General features: G+C 37.7%; 1 protein-coding gene across 4 annotated transcripts in view; it reads right to left on the bottom strand.

Annotated features, from left to right (window-relative positions):
* The window catches only part of Pclo (piccolo presynaptic cytomatrix protein), a 359,315-nt gene extending 346,199 nt beyond the window's left edge, over nt 1-13,116 (bottom strand). For all 4 annotated transcript variants that reach the window (XM_031380023.1, XM_031380024.1, XM_031380025.1 and 1 more), the window contains exons 1-2: nt 12,576-13,116; nt 5,713-7,201 (exon numbers count right to left, since the gene is read on the bottom strand). In XM_031380023.1, the coding sequence (XP_031235883.1) occupies nt 5,713-7,201; nt 12,576-12,814 (1,728 nt within the window). In that variant the 5' untranslated portion in view covers nt 12,815-13,116. The remainder of the gene's footprint in view (nt 1-5,712; nt 7,202-12,575) is intronic.
* Between the last annotated feature and the right edge of the window lie 5,802 nt (nt 13,117-18,918).

Here is an 18,918-nt window from a genome sequence, read left to right as displayed (position 1 = left end):
CATCTTTTGGGTTCTTTCCCTTTAAGACAGGAGTCCCAAGACTAGAATTCCATTCATCATGCTTGGAGGCAAACACATTTCCCACTGAGCTATCTCATAGACTTCATTAAAGTGTTTATAACCCAAGACATCCACCAACCCTAAAACACTAACTTTCTATTGAAAGAAAAGAAGCCACAGCTCTCACCCCATGCATCTCCCGTATAGAACACAGCCTCCTGAAGTGCGTTTTCTTTAAAACACTTTTACCATCTGTCACACCATATGTTTTAGTTATTTGTGATGCTGACTAGAATACCCTCCCAAAAGGTAAAGAGTCTAGCCTAGTTTGTTCATAGCCAAATGTCCACAATCTAGAACATCCATGAAACGTAATGGATGTAATCTGGGGCAATTCTGAGTTTTTGTTTTCCAGGCCACTACCCAAATCTATCTTTATCTCCAATCTGCCTACTGAAATTTGAGTGTGGTAATCATTAATGACTTATCCTTTTAAATCTTTCTCAAAAGGCACATAAACTTTTGCTATTTATATTACCTGAATGAACCCACTACATCTTTATATTTACTGAGTCAAAGGACCTCTGAGATCTCACTGTGCAGTTTTTCCTTGTCTCTTCAAATGGGTACTATTTCCATCTTCTTCTGTGAGTGCTTTACCCCATCAACTTATATTACCAGTTCTTTTTCATATTTTCTGGAGTTGCTATACTTTAATACTTCAAAAGATGGAACCATAAGGGAAGTTATCAACATTTGTAAGTGGGTCATCTTTTTAAAGGTGACCCTTTACTTAGACTTGGAGGGGCCAAGGAAAAAATCTCTGTGTTAAAAACAGCATGCAATTGAAAAAACAAAACCTTCCTCTTTTGGAACAGTTCTTTCAGCTCTTCCTCCACCAAAAGAATGCTAGCCTATCTTTCTTTCACCACAAGTGTGTTAGCCAGTCTCTTCTTGTTTACCACAGCTGTCTCCTATTCTCTCTCCAGGACTTCTTAACAATCCCTGCTCTTCAGACAGACAGATACACATATACACACATGTACAATCACACACTCACACACAAACATGCATACACACTAACTCATACCCATTAACACTCACACAATTCACATACATGCACACACATACAAACTCAGGCATACATTCATCCTCTCTCTCTCTTTCTCTCTCTCTCTCTCTCTCTCTCTCTCTCTCTCTCTCTCTCTCTCTCTCTCTCTCTCTCTCTCTCTCTCTCACACACACACACACACACACAGTTTCTCTTAAATAAGAAGTAACAGCAGGACTGTCACTACAGGATGACTCGTGAAACCACTTTCCCCAACTAAAGTCTATGAAGCATGTTTTGTTTCATCTTTTTAATAAGGTTTACCTGCAAATCGATATATGAAAGTCTAGTTCTGTTTTGTTGCTGCTTTTATCTTGAAAGATCATTGTGCTTTTGTTTAATTAAACATCTAGTTTTGACCAAAAGCCATGTATAATTACTAAAAAAATTTAAATTAAACAATTTCATCACTACCATTTAGCTTATTCTCAAGGTTCTGAAAATGACAAGACATTTTCTTCAATTGAATAACTTCAGAAGAGTTAAAAGAATGATCCAGTATTAAGTTCAGCTTTTAGATCTGTCTACAACTGTGTGTTACCTGAGGTCATTCAATGATAGTGATAAAGTAAATTCATAAAAACAACAACAAAAATCATTTGTCACTAATTAGAAAGTAAGTGTCCTGTGTGTGCCAGAAAGCAGACTCAAAGAAAGCCTGCACTGTACTGATTAATTCCATTAATGGAGCATCAAGAGGAACTAGAGCTCTAACTTCCTCTCCATACCAGAACTCTAGGCTGGCCGCCAGGGGCTCGTAAGATGATTTTGGAACAGCTCCCATCTCAACAGTCTCCAGAGTGGGCAGGTAATTTAAAGGCCTTCCACTGTACATAGGGGACTAAGCTGAATTACAAGAGCACCTGAGAATACCACAGTGTATATAAGCAGATCAGAGGGAAACTTTCAGGAGTCAGTAATGTCCTTCTACTGTGTGATCAGGGGACCCAGCTCAGAGCACCAGGCCTGCCCAGCAGGTATAAGTTAGTGCCTTGATATACTGAGCCACCACATCACTCCATGATTTACTCTTAATACCCTCAACACACACAGTGTTCAATGTCTAGGTCTAGTCAAATCTTAACCGGTTACACATTCTCTAGTATTTATTCTGATCTATCCCATGGAAAAGATAATCTTTCCATGAAGCTTTCCTCAGTCATATCGACTGGAAATGAATGCTTCCTTCTCAAAAGGTCATTATATTTGTTTACATATTTCATATCTCTTATCACCTGAATCCATATCATATTTACAGATGCATAAAAATTTATATGTATATTCTGTGTTATTTTAATTGTTATAATTTAAATTATTATTTAATTGTTGTTTTGTTATTCATATTCTAATGTTTTAATCATGGTAAGTTCAGCATTTATGTTTTAGTCACATGTCTGTCCCACAACCATTTGGCAAAATACCTTCCATGTCTAAGACATTTAAACAATATCTATCATCCAAATGCTGGGCATATAAACAATAAAGGAAGCATATATTTCTAACTATTTCTAACTGTAGTTTTTGCTTTGTGACTTGCCCCTGAAGCATAACAAATGCAAATACTCAATGGAAATACCATCTGTCTTTCAAGTCATTGCCTTGAATCACCAAAAGAGCATACCGTGGCCCCAAATTAAATTTTACCACAATTTTAAAAGATTTACACACACACACACACACACACACACACACACACACACACACACAATAAGAACACATAATACTGTGTTCTTATTAACTGTAATTTTATAAGTAAGCAATGGCTCATTTAAATAGTTGTAAAATCCAATAAAATATTGGTTACAAAACTAAAATAATTCAGGAAACAAAGAATGACCAAATGAACATAACAACTATTTATCATCATTAATACTACTGACACAATTTCATTAGATTGTGTATACAACCCTGTCCTTTAGGGATGTTTAAATCACATACTCCTTCATTTCCTATTGTCAGTCATTTCAGTGTTCTCAGACACAATGCACCAATAGCCCACTCACAACAGCCTTCCAGATGGACTAAATGCACTCTCTATAGAGAAGGAGGTATCAGACCTCTCAAAAAAAAAAAAAACATACAGCTTTACCTATCCCCGTCAGCCCCATTTCACTATTATACCCTACCCCTTTTTTTTTTTTTTTTTTTTTTTTTTTTTTTTTTTTTTTTTTTTTTTTATATATATATTTTGAGACAGGGTTTCTCTGTTTAGCCTTGGCTGTCCTGGAACTCACTCTGTAGACCAGGCTGGCCTCGAACTCAGAGATCCGCCTGCCTCTGCCTCCCAAGTGCTGGGATTAAAGGCATGCGCCACCACCGCCCGACCCTACCCCTTTTTATTATTATTCTATCTTCATGCTATTTCTCCCACCCAGAAAACAATTTACATATCATGTATTTTTCCATTCAAAATACAATCAGAACATAAAACTATTCAAATCAAAGCTTCAGCAAGTTTATAAAAAAATCAGTTCCCATTTGATGTCTAAACATAACATGTTTACTTTGTGGTTTGTTAGTATATTATCATATTAGGATCAATCATGTGAAATTAATATTTTCTAGATTTGAAAGGGATACTGAGAGTCTATATTCACATCCAATTCACCATATATTTTAATGTTGACTTCAGATTAAAATGCTTCCCAATTATATATAATATTCTCCCCAAATAAAAGCCTAAAGAAGCAGCCAGCATGAAGAATACAAATAGATTCATACTTATTACCTGCATAAAATTCAACTCCTAGTGGATCAAAGACATGAACAGAAAACTAGATACAGTGAGCCTGATAGAAGAGAAAGGGGACAATAGGCTTGAACTCATTGATACAGGAAAAGACTTTCTCCATAAAATGCTATTAGAAAATGCACTAAAATCAACAATTAATAAATGGGACATCATAAAACTGACAAGCTTCTGCATAACAAAGGATGGTGCCATTTGGGCAATGAAACTAGACAAGAAGTTTTTATCGATTTATACATCCGATAGAAGCCTACTATCCAATATGAAAAGAATTCAAAACACTGTCAAGAAAACAATACAATTTTTGAAACAGGGTGCAGATCTAAACTGAGGACTCACAATAGAGGAAACTCAAATGGCCAAAACGCAATTTAATGAAATATACAACATTCTTAGCCATCAGAGAAATGCAAATCAGAACTACTTTGAGATTTCATCCTGTACCCATCAAGATCAATAAATAAGGCAAAGATCAATAAAATGAGTGACAGCTGGGAGTGGAAATGAATGTGTAATAACAAGTGAATTCCATTTTGAATGGAATGGGTAAAGGGCACACATAGCCATTGCTGGTAGGAGTGCAAACTCGTACAGCCACTATGGAAATCAGTATGGTGGTTCCCCAGAAAGATGGAAATCCGTCTACCTCAAGATTCAACTCTAGTGCTCTTGATCACATACTCAAAGGTATTCTAGAAACCCTTGCTCAACCATGCTAACTGTTACTCTATTCATAATAGCCAGAAACTGGAAACAACCTTGATGACCCTCAACAGACGAATGGATAAAGAAAGTATGCTATATTTATAAAATGTAGTTTTATTTAGCCATCTAAAAAAAATGAAATGATGAAAGTTGGAGATAAATAGGTAGAACTAGAAAACAATCATCCTGAGTGATGATGCAGACTCAGAAATGTTTAGTCCCTTCTCCCTAGTTCCCAATAGCAACCTATTAAAACAATAAGAACAAACACCCAAAGCCTTCTGCCTCATTCTTTGTCCCCTTTCTTTTGATGGCTAAGCAGGTTATCTAGGTAACTGACAAAAACACATCTTCTGAGAACTCACACATCAATGATGAATCCTCTTTAATAGCTTCATTCCTGTGAATTCATCCATATAGTTATAAGTGACTCTCAGCAATGAGAGAAGTATGTCATCTTGGGATATAGAAGAATCATCAATGGGGATGAGGATGCACTAATTGAAAACTGAATTGGGGCTAATAACAAAAACTTTGGAAATTTGAAGATAATTATCCATCTTCTTAAATGCAAATTTATTTTAGTTAATAGTATCAAAATTTGGGTGGGCTCAAGAATGCCTATTGTCCTAAACTTTGGAAGGCTTAGAATGAAGATCACAAGTCACAAGCAACTTGAACTATGCAATTTCAAGTTAGCTTGGGCTACATGGCAAACTTTGTCTCAATAAATAAGTAAATAAATACTTAAACAATCCATATAACAATAATAAGAAAATCTGGTATGTGAGAGCATCAGTTTAAAAACTGAAGCAATATCCGTTCATAAATAACAAATAATGTAGATACTAAACACAGAATGAATTTAGGAGTTCAGCTTCTACCTTCAATTCATATTTGTATTATGTATCGCATTTTCAGAAACGTTTTATGTTAGGATTATCATTTGAGAGAATATTTTATAAAAATAAACATACAGTTGACAGGGAAAAAGAAAGGACAAAAGCGAGGAACGGAGAGAGAGAGGGATGAAGAAAGACAGAGTGAGCTAGACCACCGCTCACTGGCCTACGTGACAGAGCAGGTCTCGTGTGTGGACAACAATGCTTTGGTTTCAGAGCTTGGACTGGGAAAACAATGCACTCACCTCAGTTAGATGAGGATTGGGGTTAAACCCACAGAGGCTACAGACGGTGGTTTGACACTCAGTACAAGTGTTAAAATTGGCCTTTTCTGGAGTGTGCAACAGAAGTTCAGTGGTGTTGCAAAGAGGACAGATGGTTTTAGAGAGGCCTTTTGCTGGAGTCTGTGCTGCAGACGGTGGCGGTTGCAGAGGTCTTCCAGTTACTGCTTGGCTTATCGATTTAGCAGGTTGTTGAGCTGAACGTTTTGCCAGGCTTGGCTGTTGAGGCTGGGGCTTTGCTGGGACGGGCTGTGGAGGCTGGGGCTTTGCTGGGACAGGCTGTGGAGGCTGGGGCTTTGCTGGGACGGGCTGTGGAGGCTGGGGCTTTGCTGGGACGGGCTGTGGAGGCTGGGGCTTTGCTGGGACAGGCTGTTGAGTCTGAGGTTTTGTGGCAACAGGTTGTTGAGGCTGGGGCTTTGCTGGGACAGGCTGTTGAGTTTGAGGTTTTGTGGCAACAGGTTGTTGAGGCTGGGGCTTTGCTGCAATGGGCTGCTGAGGTGAAGGCTTTGTTGGACCTGGCTGTTGAGCTGGTGTCTTCCCAGGACCAGGCTGCTGAGCTGGAGTTTTTGTAGGCCCAGGTACCTTAGCTGCAGTCTGTGGGCCAGGCTGTTGAGCTGGGAGTTTTGCTGTCCCTGGCTGTTGGGCTGGGGACTTTCCTGGCCCTGGTGGAAACTTTCCATGACCAGGAGTCTGAGCTAGAGACTTTGGCCCAGACTGCTGAGAAGAGGTCTTCTCTAATCCAGCCTGCTGAGCTGGGGCCTTGGCTGTCACGGGAGGTTGTGCTGGGGATTTCCCTGTCCCTGCTGCTTGAGCTGGGGACTTTGCTGGCCCCGGTTGCTGCGCTGCGGCCTTTCCAGGTCCAGGCTGTTGGGCTACAGGTTTTCCAGGACTTGCTTGCTGAGCTGGTGTTTGGGCTGAACTCTGCTGGGAAGGTTTTACTGTGCCAGGGGCTTGTGGTTTTATCTTTTCTGCTTGCTGGGACGCTGTTGACTTCGGAGAGCTCTCTTGTTGGATCTCTTCCTTCCCTGGTCCTTGCTGTTTAGGGATCGACTTGGGTGATGGTTGCTGTGAGGGAGGTTTCGTGATTCCTTCTGATTTCCCTTGGTCCTTCTGAACAACTTTTTGTTTCTTTGTCGTTTCCTCCTGGGATGCCTCAGAGTCTGATATCAAATCAAAAGGGTTGAACTTATTTACAACAGAGGAGACAGCACTTAAAGGGTTAACATCTGAGAAGAAACCAGGCATCATACTAGTCTTGTATTCTTCCTTAAAATCAGTTCTGGACTTGGACTCTTTCAAGCTAATAGTGGACGGGCTCCTCCCGGGCAGCTTCTGCTCAGACCTAAAGGTGTCCGTAGTTCTGCTTTTGCTAAGACCGGGCTGAGTGGGACGCCCAGGGTCCGGTGGCTTTCTAGGTTGCTGTGGAGCCTGACTACTATCCAACTCTTGTTTCCTAGAAAATGAAAATAGTGCAAATTAGTTCAGATCAAACCAATATTTAAAACTATTGGATGTCTTTGTAACTCAAACATATGTAGACACAATTTTTGTTGCAACCTACATTGACTGTAAAACTTTTCTTATCTGTCACTTTTAAAATGGGTAGACATTCCCAACAAAGGAATATAGCAAAATCTTCTTGTGTGTGGTGATTAGGTGTTAAATAATAAAAACTTACATACATATACATACTAAACTTTAACATATAGGCATGACATATCTTTATGAAACCTTGTACATATTTGTATATTGATTACTAAACTTGTACGCCCATATATTAATTGTCAAACAACTTTTCTTGTGCAAGACCAATATTACTTTCTCTTTTCTAACAGTTAATTATTAATGTGAAGTTTTTATGCAACATCACAGAGTCTTAAAGTATCTTGGGATATAGATAGCTAAACAGCATGAAGCTGGCTGTGAGCCCATTTTTGGAAAGTGCTATGACTTTCCTCGGTGGAGAATAATATGGAACAGCTTCATTCAGTGTTTATTACACTATTTATTGTCACAGCTTTAATTTTAACAATTATCACTGGCATTGCTAGAGAGCTGTGACAAGTAGCTTTACAAGACAATTATTTCCTTTAAAACATTATGTAACTATGGTTAACTTTAAGTGATTTGAACTGAATAATTAAAACTAGGTATGTTAAATTTTGAATAAACCATTTTTGTTAACAACAAATGTGCAACTAATCGCATTCTCTACTGAAACTGTGGAGAAAACCAGATAAGCAGTTTTGTTTCATTTATTTCATCTTACATTTAGAAAACGTATTTCTCTTTGAAGAAAACATGGAAGAAGAATTAATGATTTTGGAGCTCATGAGATATGAAATAATCAAAATATAGGTTACATTTTTTTATTCAATTCAAGCTTGGCTAGTTAGGAACACAGCTACATATTTTCAACGTTGTATTAGTTAATAACTTGATTCCGAACTTCCTTAATCCTTCAAGTGTAAATCAAAATCAAAATCAAAATAAAAGGACAGCTGAAAAAAATGGAAAAGTATTACTTGTAACTATTGCTCAGAAAGAAAATAATTTTTCACTGAAATATATGCATAAAATGATATATTAAAATGAGTTACTATGGTGGATTTTAGCTCAGTGGTACAGTATCTGCCTGGCCTGTGCAAGGTGCTGCAAATGAATCCAGCACTATGTAAGATTAATGCTAACAATAATAGAGGAGTGTGGGAAGGTTGTTCCAGGAAAGGGGTTTTTAAAAGTAAATGGGTTACTATGTTTCCAAAGCTTTCATTTTAAAAACAGACTCAAAACTATTTCCAGGGTCATTTCCAAAAACTCTGTGATTTTTTTTTTTTTTAACCATTGCTACATATTTACATTTGAACACACTGCAAATGCTTCTTTACAAAACCTCTGTCCATAGGAAGGAAGAGCCACAGAACCTAACTGAAAATATGCTATTTCCAAGCAGATATATTGTACAGAGTTCAGCATTACTCTAGAAATGATCTACATTCCATTAATACAATGCAAAACTCCATTGAAAGGAATACTGCATAGATGTGCCTAACTTATAACTAGTTAGGAATCTCACTATACTGCACCTTTGTATGAGGTCCTTTAGAATTACCTTTAAACAAAAGCCAAAAATAATCTATTCTTGATTTTATTTAATTAGCATTTTCTGAAAATACTGTTGACTTTACCTTAATCTGTATCTTGTAATATAGTTTCTTCATTTAACCCTATGAATGTGTAATAACAAGTGAAAAACCTAAAAGGAATTTCACAAGTGCCAAATATTTATGGTAACAAAAAACACTAAAATTGAAAACAAGCTTCATGTGACACACATTATATTTATTATATTATAATTGCATAAACACCCCACAAAAAAAACTTGTGCTGTGTTAAAGAAGCTCCCTGGCAGAAAAGACTTATGTAGCCATTAAGACTGGTCCCAAATTATGACTTAGTTTTAATTGCTTTCAGTATGGACATTCAAGTTTTTTTTTTAAGGCAAAAAGAAAGCAACCCACAAGGAGAGCAGCTTGACAAAGATGTAAAGGTGCCTGAGCAACTGTGGTTTTCTGAGCTGCCTACCTTCACAACAGTTCTGCTAAGAGAGAACTAAAATGCAAGCTGTGTCTTATCCACTGAACCGGGAACTAACAGAACACTTGTCACTCATCTCTTCATTTTGAGAATCTGACCTGGCACGTCAGAGAAAAGCATTAATGTTTGATGAATCAATGAGTACATAGATGCGAAAACCAATAAATGGACATATCAGGGTTTGGCTTCTTGAGTTCTTATAAAAGACTTAAATGGATACTTTCTATGTTCACTTAAGAACCTGGACTTGACCTATTGTTTGATATTAATAAACAAAGCAAAACAAACATACAAAAAAACCCTGAAAAAACAAAAAACCAAACCAAAGCAAACAAACAAAACCCAGTTGAACAGATGGTCACTCAGCAGGGGAGGCTCAAAGGAGCACTAAGGGAAATCATCAATTTACAATTTTTTTTATCTTCTATCAGAGGAGATTTGTTGTAAGCCACCTCATATCACATGTTCATGAAAACTGAACTGTAATAATAAAATTGTCTTTCACTGGGTCTTCAATGAATCAACATTCTGAAGAATTGTGTTTGTAATCTTATTCTGATTCCAGCTAAAGTTATTCGTGTTTAATTCCACTTCCTTTTTCATTTTTACTATTGTCATTCCCAGATTAGGATTTTTCTTTCATAAGTTAGTAGGGAGACTGTTTCAGATAAAATGATATTTCAGGCATATGCAAATATAATGATGTGCAGGCAGCTGGAATGATGAGATGTTTTTAAATGCAACACAGTAGTCAATGACAATTTGGCAGTGCTGAGTCACATAAACTATTCCATATCAGAAATAAAAATAACCTTAGAAATATCTATTCACTTCTATACTAGAGAGAATATGGGATCTCAAAAGCTAAGAGAACAATTTAAAGTCATGAACCTCATTTACAAAAGTCTGGCCTCATAATGAGGGTGCTGCTAGGAGGACTCACGCTCACTTATCCATTTGTAAAGGAATATAAATGTGTATCAAAAGTATTTCTAATAATGAATAATAAAACATACATCTGTGACCATATCGAGTGTTTTCTCTGGCATTGAGATTCCTGTGCTTTATATTTATCACACTATCATTAAAAGTCTAGCAAAAACAAAACCAAAAACAAATGAACAAACAAACAAAAACACTATGAACTTTTGGATCATTCTTAAAATGTCTTCCTGAGATAGGTAGGACAGTTCTTCTTATATTCCTTAGAGGCAAGGAACCTAAGGCAAGGCACACGTGGGTTGAGAAATGCATATTAATTTGCTGTGAGTCATACAAAATCAATATGTTAAGAATCTGAGTCTTGAGACTGAAAATCCTTACTTCTCAAAAATAAAGCAGAATAAATGAATGCACATCTCTTAAATTCTTAAATTTTGAAAAAATTTGTACCTTCTATATACACATATATTTAGTAACTATGATCCTGAAAGGTTAAGCGACAGGTCAAGTGACTCACTATCATACAGATGTATATTTTCCCAAAATGTCTTTTAGAGAAATATTTCAGAAAAATATAAATGTGTTAAAAAAATCAGAAATTCTTTGTGAATATCTTTTGCAAACTATAACCAGTTACAATTTAGGGCACAGACTGCCTAATAATAACCATCCCAAAGTACCCAGTTGGTAATGGGAAAATCTGAAAGTGTACTGCAATACACATACAACATATCTAGGCAGAATTATCTCTTCAGCATCTGTCATACAGAAGCAAGATAGAAATGCAAACACCAATCTCTCTAGCATTTGTATCCATGCTAGACCTGTTGCATGAGCCCTTCTGGGAAAATAATAGATCTGATTAATAAAATCTCTGCTTCTCATTATTAACCTAAAATGACAGACTAAATGCATGCTACTGTTTTTCCAAAGTCAGGATTCCAGCAAGTGGAGAAACCTAGCTCATCTTGTAAATTATTAAAGAAAAAGGCCAATACTAGTTTTAAACAATAAGTACATTTCAAATTTGGGGACTAATTTGTTTGCTACTGTTTTCTTTCCGATTAAATAGAGATTTTTACCTGAAAGATTTCCAACATTTCAGATAGTACGTGAAAACAAAATCACTGTCCGTTAGAAATTTAGACTGCTCCTATGCTAAGTTCATTATGATATTTTGCAAAACTGCGCATTTGAATTTGCATTCGGGCAGCTTAGTTGAATTTTTTTTTTCAAGTTTATGAAGTAGTGCATTCTACACCTTTCAGTATCTCAAGTCAAGATTGTGGAAGTCCTGTCAGTTGTTTTAAAGGATGTTTCAGGACCATGGATAGATATTTTTCTGCAGAAAGATGTAAAGTTAAAGTATTTGTTTACAATAACAAAGGCGAAGAAAACAAGATTATACCCTCACGGTCCGGTCCTCGAATTAGAAAACAACTTATTCATTAGGAAAGGGGAAAATAAAAAGCTAGAGAGGAAATGAATATGTTAATATTAAAGATTAGTTTTATAATTGTCCTTTATTTTGTTTTTAAGTGTGTATTGAAGCCTAATCTTAAGGTAATACAAATTCATATGTTCTATAAACTGAAAGTCATTTTTTGCATTACAAAAGAGCAATGGTTTTTAAACTAGCATATGCTAATTCAGAAATACATGTACAGCACCTGCTCTGCTGTGACCAAACCATCTGTTTAATGTTACAAAATATCTTAGGGCCTTCACTGAATATAAAAGGTATATTTATTCTATGCCTTTCACCTAGGCAGCTCATCATGTTCTCTGGGGACAGGTTGAGAAGGAAGGACCAGTCACCTCCAGGGGGCTAAGGGTATTGTTATAAGAATATTTACACATCATTCTCAGAGAAAAAGACCTCAGAACACTACAGAGATTTAAGCGTATAGGTAAACAAGCAACCAGCTCTATCCATTTTTCAACACGTCTGTGTTGTATTAATGGAAGATTTCCAGATTAGTGAAAACACTGTAGGGCGTCTCTCCACACCAACCTAGAGGAAAAGGTTGCAAAAGGCCAAGGGGAGGGGGACCTCAACCTAAAATCACAATTCCAAGAATGCAACCCATGACTATCCCACCAGAAACTCTACACTGCATCATTTTTATTCCGCCCATCCAAAAGCTTATGATCGCCTTATCGCCACCCCATTAGGGAGAAGAAAATGAAGGGAGGCTACATATATGTACCACCGTGCGGGCACATACACATACGTGCACGGGAAGCGGTATATATATGCTTGGACCTCTCCATCATGCTGTGCGTGCCTGTGCATGGAGGGCGACTCCGCAGCGGCCGCGGGGACGCTTCCCTTGGGCAGCCCCTGCGCCCTTGACATGACAGCAGCGATCTGTCTCCTCTCCTCCTCGCTCAGCTGGCTCAGGTCCGCCTCCATGCCGGCTGGGATCCCGGGGTGCAGGGCGCTCCCCGAGCCGCCAGCCCCGCCTGCGGCCGCCGCCAGCCCTTCCGGGAGCCCTTCCCCTTCCAAGCTCGCCTCGTTGCCCATGGCTCGGCGGGACACGTCCCGGTGCAGAAGCCCGCGGCCGTCCGAGCCCCGCCAGCCGGGGTCCGCCCTGGGGAATGCAGGCTGCCCAGCCCTAGGGGCTCCGCGCCCTCCCGGCTGCCTGGGGAAGTGGCGCGAGCTCAGTCCAGTCCGCAGGCTTTGCCGGCGCCCGGCAGCTTCTCCATGTTGGACAGCGCCAGGGAAGCTTCTCTGGCTTCCCTCCCGGTTGCCTCCTCAGCGCCGGAGCTGCCCAGAAGCAGCAGCGGAGCTCGGCCAGCCCGGCGTCGTCGGCCCCGCCCCGCGCCCCGCCCCCTCGCCGCGCCCGTACTGCGCCTGCGTCGCCCCGAACAGGTGATGTCCGCCACGCCTACCCGCTCTGCGTCGCATCGCGTGTAGGCGTCTAGGCACCGATTTAAAGGCACCAGATGATGCCACGCTAAAAGGCCGGGAGAACTGCGGACACTTCTTTCAGGCATATAGAAGGATGCCTCAACCTGAGTTTTCGCGAACTCAATTTAGGGGGAAGAGAGTGGGAGGGGTTATGTCTGCAGCTTTGCCTCCTGGGATTTGTAGTTGTCTTTTCTTTCTCACCCCAACCCCCCCTCACCCCCACCCCCACCCCCCACTCCCACTCCCACTCCCGAGGAACAGTGAAAGGATTTTAAAATTTCCTAAGAGCGATTCGGGTAACTAAAGATGAAGGAGAAAGCATTCGTCTAGTTTTTTAATAAAATTTCTCAGTATGAGATTAAGTGGCCCTTGTCTTAGAGAACTTTACCAGAACTATTAGGTTAAGACTTTTTTTAAAGTGATACATTAGTAAATTGGGAAGAATTTTGAATGCTTGCACATTGCTCTGTTTCTTCAACTACACCAATGTAAAGAATTATGGGAAATTGTTCACCAAGGGAACAGCAGATTTTTAAGTATGTTGCAGTTTATGTGAAACTTCTAAGTCATGGTTTCAAACCTTGTCCATCCTTTTTATTATTTTTAATTTAACAAATGTAAAAAGAAGAGAAAATCCCAATAGATAAATCTCATGAATCACACAGCTACTTAGCAACAAAGATGCCTACATTTTCAGCACTCCACCATCATAACTTCTTACTACTATCCTGGAATAATTATTCCAGTTATTGCTAGGTCTGAAACTCAAAATTTGCTATGTAATGTTTTCTTATAAAGTGTATTTAAAGTCTCAACTTTTGAGTTTAAAGAGATCAAAAGCTAAGAATAAAAAGTTGAACTAATACACAGATATGAACATGATCTCACAAGATAAATTTTCAAGTTTATGTAGTAGATGCAAACCTAATACTTTTAGAATAGAAAATTGGCACAGTTACAAAACAATCTGTGTCTAAAGTTACTAGAGTTAATGACAGCTACTCAACAGAGGAAATTGCATTATTTGTTATGTCATTGGAAACTGATTGAGTTCTTGATTCTCTCATAATATATTAGGGATGTGACTTCCAACATCAGAACTTCAAGACATTCATTAAGATAAAGAGAATGTTTTCACAAACAAATTAAACCCAGGCAATCAGACTTTCTGATAGTCCTAGAGGCAAATAGAATATGTTAATACTTTAAAAGGGGAGTTTATTTCAAAGAAGGATATAATTAGGCACAAAATCCCGTATCTTATAGCATTTCTCTTTCAGAGCTAGTGACTGCACTGACATTGCATGGAAATTAGCATCATTTGGAAGATTCATATATTAGCTGTTTCACATCCTTTGAGAGAAGAAAGTAATTTTTGATGTATGCACAACTGCAAACCACAAACTGTAGCTTTAGAATAATGGTTGAGGTGAGAAAATACCCTATTAATTTTTATATACTTGTGCAGGTGGAAAGGAACCCCGGGAAGTTGTAAGAACATGTAAATTCCCTTTCTCTTTTCCACTTATCCCCTGGAAGAAAACTCCACCAGAATACAAAAAAAAAAAAAAAGAGTTGTGTGGTTGTGTGGTAGAGAAAATAAATGAATTGTTAAATGAGAACTTAGCAATGAGGACATTTTTTTGGAGTGTTGACTTTCAAAATTGCCTTTATCATCAAGACCTTACAAACTCTGGGTTTTGTATAGCTATTTTCCTTTTCAATGGTCTACTTAATTTGCTAGTTCTTAGGAGGTGAGTTGTTGAGATTGTTTTGTTTTTGAGATAGGGTCTTATGTGGCCCAAACTGGCCTCTGAATGGTGGTGTAGCAAAGAAAAACTTACTCTGTGGTGCTTGGATTATTAAATCTAGGTCTTCATGCCTACTAAGCAAACACTTTACCAACTTTGATGTGAACAGAAATACTAAACCGTAGTCAAATGCTTTCCTTACATGTGTATAAACATTGCTTTTATTTCCTCAGATGAATGGATGGGATGAGAGCTCTACTTAATTAGTGTGCATTCATGGCTTGGGCTGAACCCAGAGCATTTCTTTTTCTGTTTTAACTATCCATAGGCCTAGGCCTGGAAGCTCCTAGTCTCTATACAATCTAATCTTATGCAAACCTGAATTCTGCAGGCTTCAGCTTCCAGCCATTGTCTGCTAACCTAGGCCTAGTCCTGGAAGCTTCTGGTTTCTATACAATCTAACCTAGGCCTAGAGTGTTTCACCCTCTGAGACTTACTGTTGAATAACCTCATCCATTCTAGCTCTTTCTGAACTCTTGCTGACCAGATCAACTCAGCCATTCTGGCCCAAACTCATCGCCAAGCTGATGTATTTAAACTGGCTTCCTCTTGGCTTCTCACTCAATTACTCTGCTTAGCCTCATAACTTTGGCAGTATGTTCTAATCTTCTGGCTTCTTTTCATTCACTGACTTGTTCTATCTTCACATAGTTTGTTCTTTCTGCAATCTGTGTCTGTAGAACTGTCCTGGTAAAACTGCTGTACACACACCACTGCAATATCATTCTCTCCCTAGACTGCTCTTAAGTAGCCTTTCTTTTCTGTCTGGTCTTGTGTGAGATGGGCATGTCCTATTTCTGACTCATTCTGTCAAATCTTGTTCTGATCCATCACTTTGTCTGCCCCTCAATTAGATGTCACTTTCAAACATGGCTGCCTCCTTTTACAAACTAATCTTACTTTTGTTACTAGGGATTAAAGGTGTGTATTAGGGGTGTTCTACTTTTGTCATTAGTGAATAAAGGTGTGTACTAGAGGTGTATATGCATCCCATCTAGATAATATACACCTAGAAGGTTTTTGGATGTGATCCCTTGCCAGAGCAATCATATTACTAGATTAAAATATCTCTACATGTGTGAATTATCAGAAATCTGAGGTACAACTCAGGTTCTAATAGGTAGAACTAAGGTAGTGTAGAATGTAATGGACATTTTTATTTTTGGGGGGATTTATCAATTTAAAATGGAAATTTCTGTCATACTAATGACTTTTTAATAAATTTATATTTGATTGAAGATAATTTGAATCTAATTTATTCAGCCTGATCAGGACACAAGTCAATTTGTGAAATCCTCTATGGATGCATGCTGTATAACCTCCTAAACTGCTAGTTTCAGGGAATGAAATCTTTTCATTTACTTCTTATTTTGTTTTCATAGATTCTAATGTAGTATATAATAATAGTTAGCAATTAAAAATAACTGGGAAATATCTTGGAAAACATTTAGCCCAGTTTATCCATGTTCTTGCAGTTATTCTTCATGCTAGTACTAAGACATTTTTTGAAAATCAACACATCTATATGAAATACCTGAAATAAAGATTTTGAAATAATTATAATTGCAGTAGCTTACAATTTTAGGAGGGAAAGTTGAGGAAGGTTTAGGGGAGAAGGGACAGATAATGAAGAGCAGGGGAGAAGGACAGGTAGATGCACTTGTAGATGGTAAGCATGGTCGGTATACTGGTTTGATGACCTGTTGGTCATAGATTAGTCAAAACCATGAAATCATAAAATCCAAAGCTCTTCCCATTGAGACTTCCAAATGGCTATCAAAAAGTAAAGGGGATTTTTTTCCACCTTTACTGGGACCAATTTAACCAACTGCCTACCAAAAACCTAAGTAGGAATATTATGTAATTACAAGTTCAGCCTAGAAGTTTGCCTTCTCTATATCCTAATATCTCAAAGTTCTGAAGCAAGGTGTCAAGATTACATGATGAAAAGTATAGTTCCTAAAATTTAGGTTCACAGCTAAGGTTACTGAGGCCTTTTAACCCTATGACTGAGCTGATCCCTCTGCTCATTATAGTTTCATCAGTGAAATTGATCAATACAGCATCACAAAAGGATCATGATGATGATGCCTTTAATAATCTACACTCCTAAACTATAAAATAGAAAAGTCTAATTATCTTGAATATTTACATGCATATTTAATAAAAAGCCACAATAAGAATATGTTAATATTCTAATAGTAACCAAGTACAAAGTTATATTAAATGATGCAAAACTTACTCGAGCCAAGTTGTCTGAGGGATACTTATACATAAATCTTAGAAACTACTAAAGGAGGAGATTGACAGTCTCAAAGTCATATGCCAGACAGCTGTCGAGATGACAGGTAACAGATCCCTGGATAAAACTTGGGGTCAGAGGTTGAAAAATACTTGTGAGAAATTACAGACATAGTATAAACTAGTATATGTTGTATAACAGTCCTTTTGATATAAATCGAGGCCAATTACTAGTCAGTTACTATTTTAGCTGTATAAGAGCTGATGTAACACCATCTGGAGAGGCCTGATGTTAATAAGGCTCACAATGTGTGGAAAGTCAGATGTTTTGAAAACAGAAGTGTAGCTTTATATTAATTTCTCTGAAGAAGAAAAAGGTGACAATTTGAACTGGGGATTAGTGTGGATTATAGATCAACTTGGGCAGATTAATGTGGTAAGAAGGGAACTTAGTACTGCATATTTTGGAAAGGAGAAATGCCATCAATACAACAAGCATTGGCTGTATGGGGCTTTATAGGACCTTACTTGTCAATGGTACCTCAAGACAATTTCTACTGAATGTACAATGTACAATCCAGCTTTACCCACCATAGATATTCAAATGTTTTCCACATTACTAAAACATTTGTAGAACTGTGATAGTTAATTTTGTGTATTAACTTCAATGCAGCACAAATAGTTTAGAGACTTAGCTAAAAGCGTTCCTGACTACATCTAAGATGCTCCCATTTTTCCCTAGACAAATGACTTTTTTATTGCAAATATAGTTCTTGCAAAGACAGTCTCATGCTATGATAGGCTACAGAATGAAACCCTATCTAGAAAGAAAAGTCAATAAATAAATTCAGAGAAAAAAAACATTTTGCCGTTTCGGTATTTCTGTCATATATGATGATTTTAATAAGAAAGTAGGTTTATCATTTTCAATATCATGTTTTATTTCAATTAGGAATAGATTGCTTTCCTTCCAATTATATCACAAGAACTGTATTTTTCTCTATTTCAGGAACTGTTTGCAGAATATTTAATTTTATTTTAACCAAGCTCAAGATTTACCAGGTCAATTATTGATGAGTAAGCTCAGAATAGAAATGATATTATATAATTCTGCCTCAGGTTTCCCATGTCTTCAGCCATTCAAGTTACTACTCCCATGTGAAGATTGGTGTCGGCTTTTGGCAGATGGCCTACAACACACCTACAATTATAATGTTTCATGTTTTTACTTGTCTTTGTTGCAAGGGTCTCAAACTTCTGAAAAACACAAACCATACCATATTTTAGTAGCTGTCACTGGTCTATTTTACAAACAGTTAAACAGTGGGAACCAAGTAACATGCCAACCTCCAGAACAAATTGTGAGTTATATCTTCCCACCACTAAAGAAACCTAATTTTTCATACATTTTAGTGACATCATTCATGTAACACAATCAGATCTAAAGTTTCAGCACTTCAAAGGAAAACAACTATAATTTAAGTCTACTAAATGATATTCCAAGATATATAATCTTATCTTTCATTGATTTGCATGCAATTCCTTGCAGGAAGAAGCATGGCTACTTTGGAAGGTATTGGAAACATTTTAACAGAGAAAAATCTTCTTTGAAGATAGTAATATGTGTACTTTCCAGTTATCCTATATATTTCATTGATTCTTCAA

Source organism: Mastomys coucha, unplaced genomic scaffold (assembly GCF_008632895.1).
Source record: "Mastomys coucha isolate ucsf_1 unplaced genomic scaffold, UCSF_Mcou_1 pScaffold19, whole genome shotgun sequence".
Taxonomy (NCBI): Eukaryota; Metazoa; Chordata; class Mammalia; order Rodentia; family Muridae; genus Mastomys; species Mastomys coucha.
Note: the sequence above shows the minus strand (reverse complement) of the source record. Positions and strands in the feature narration are given on the sequence as shown.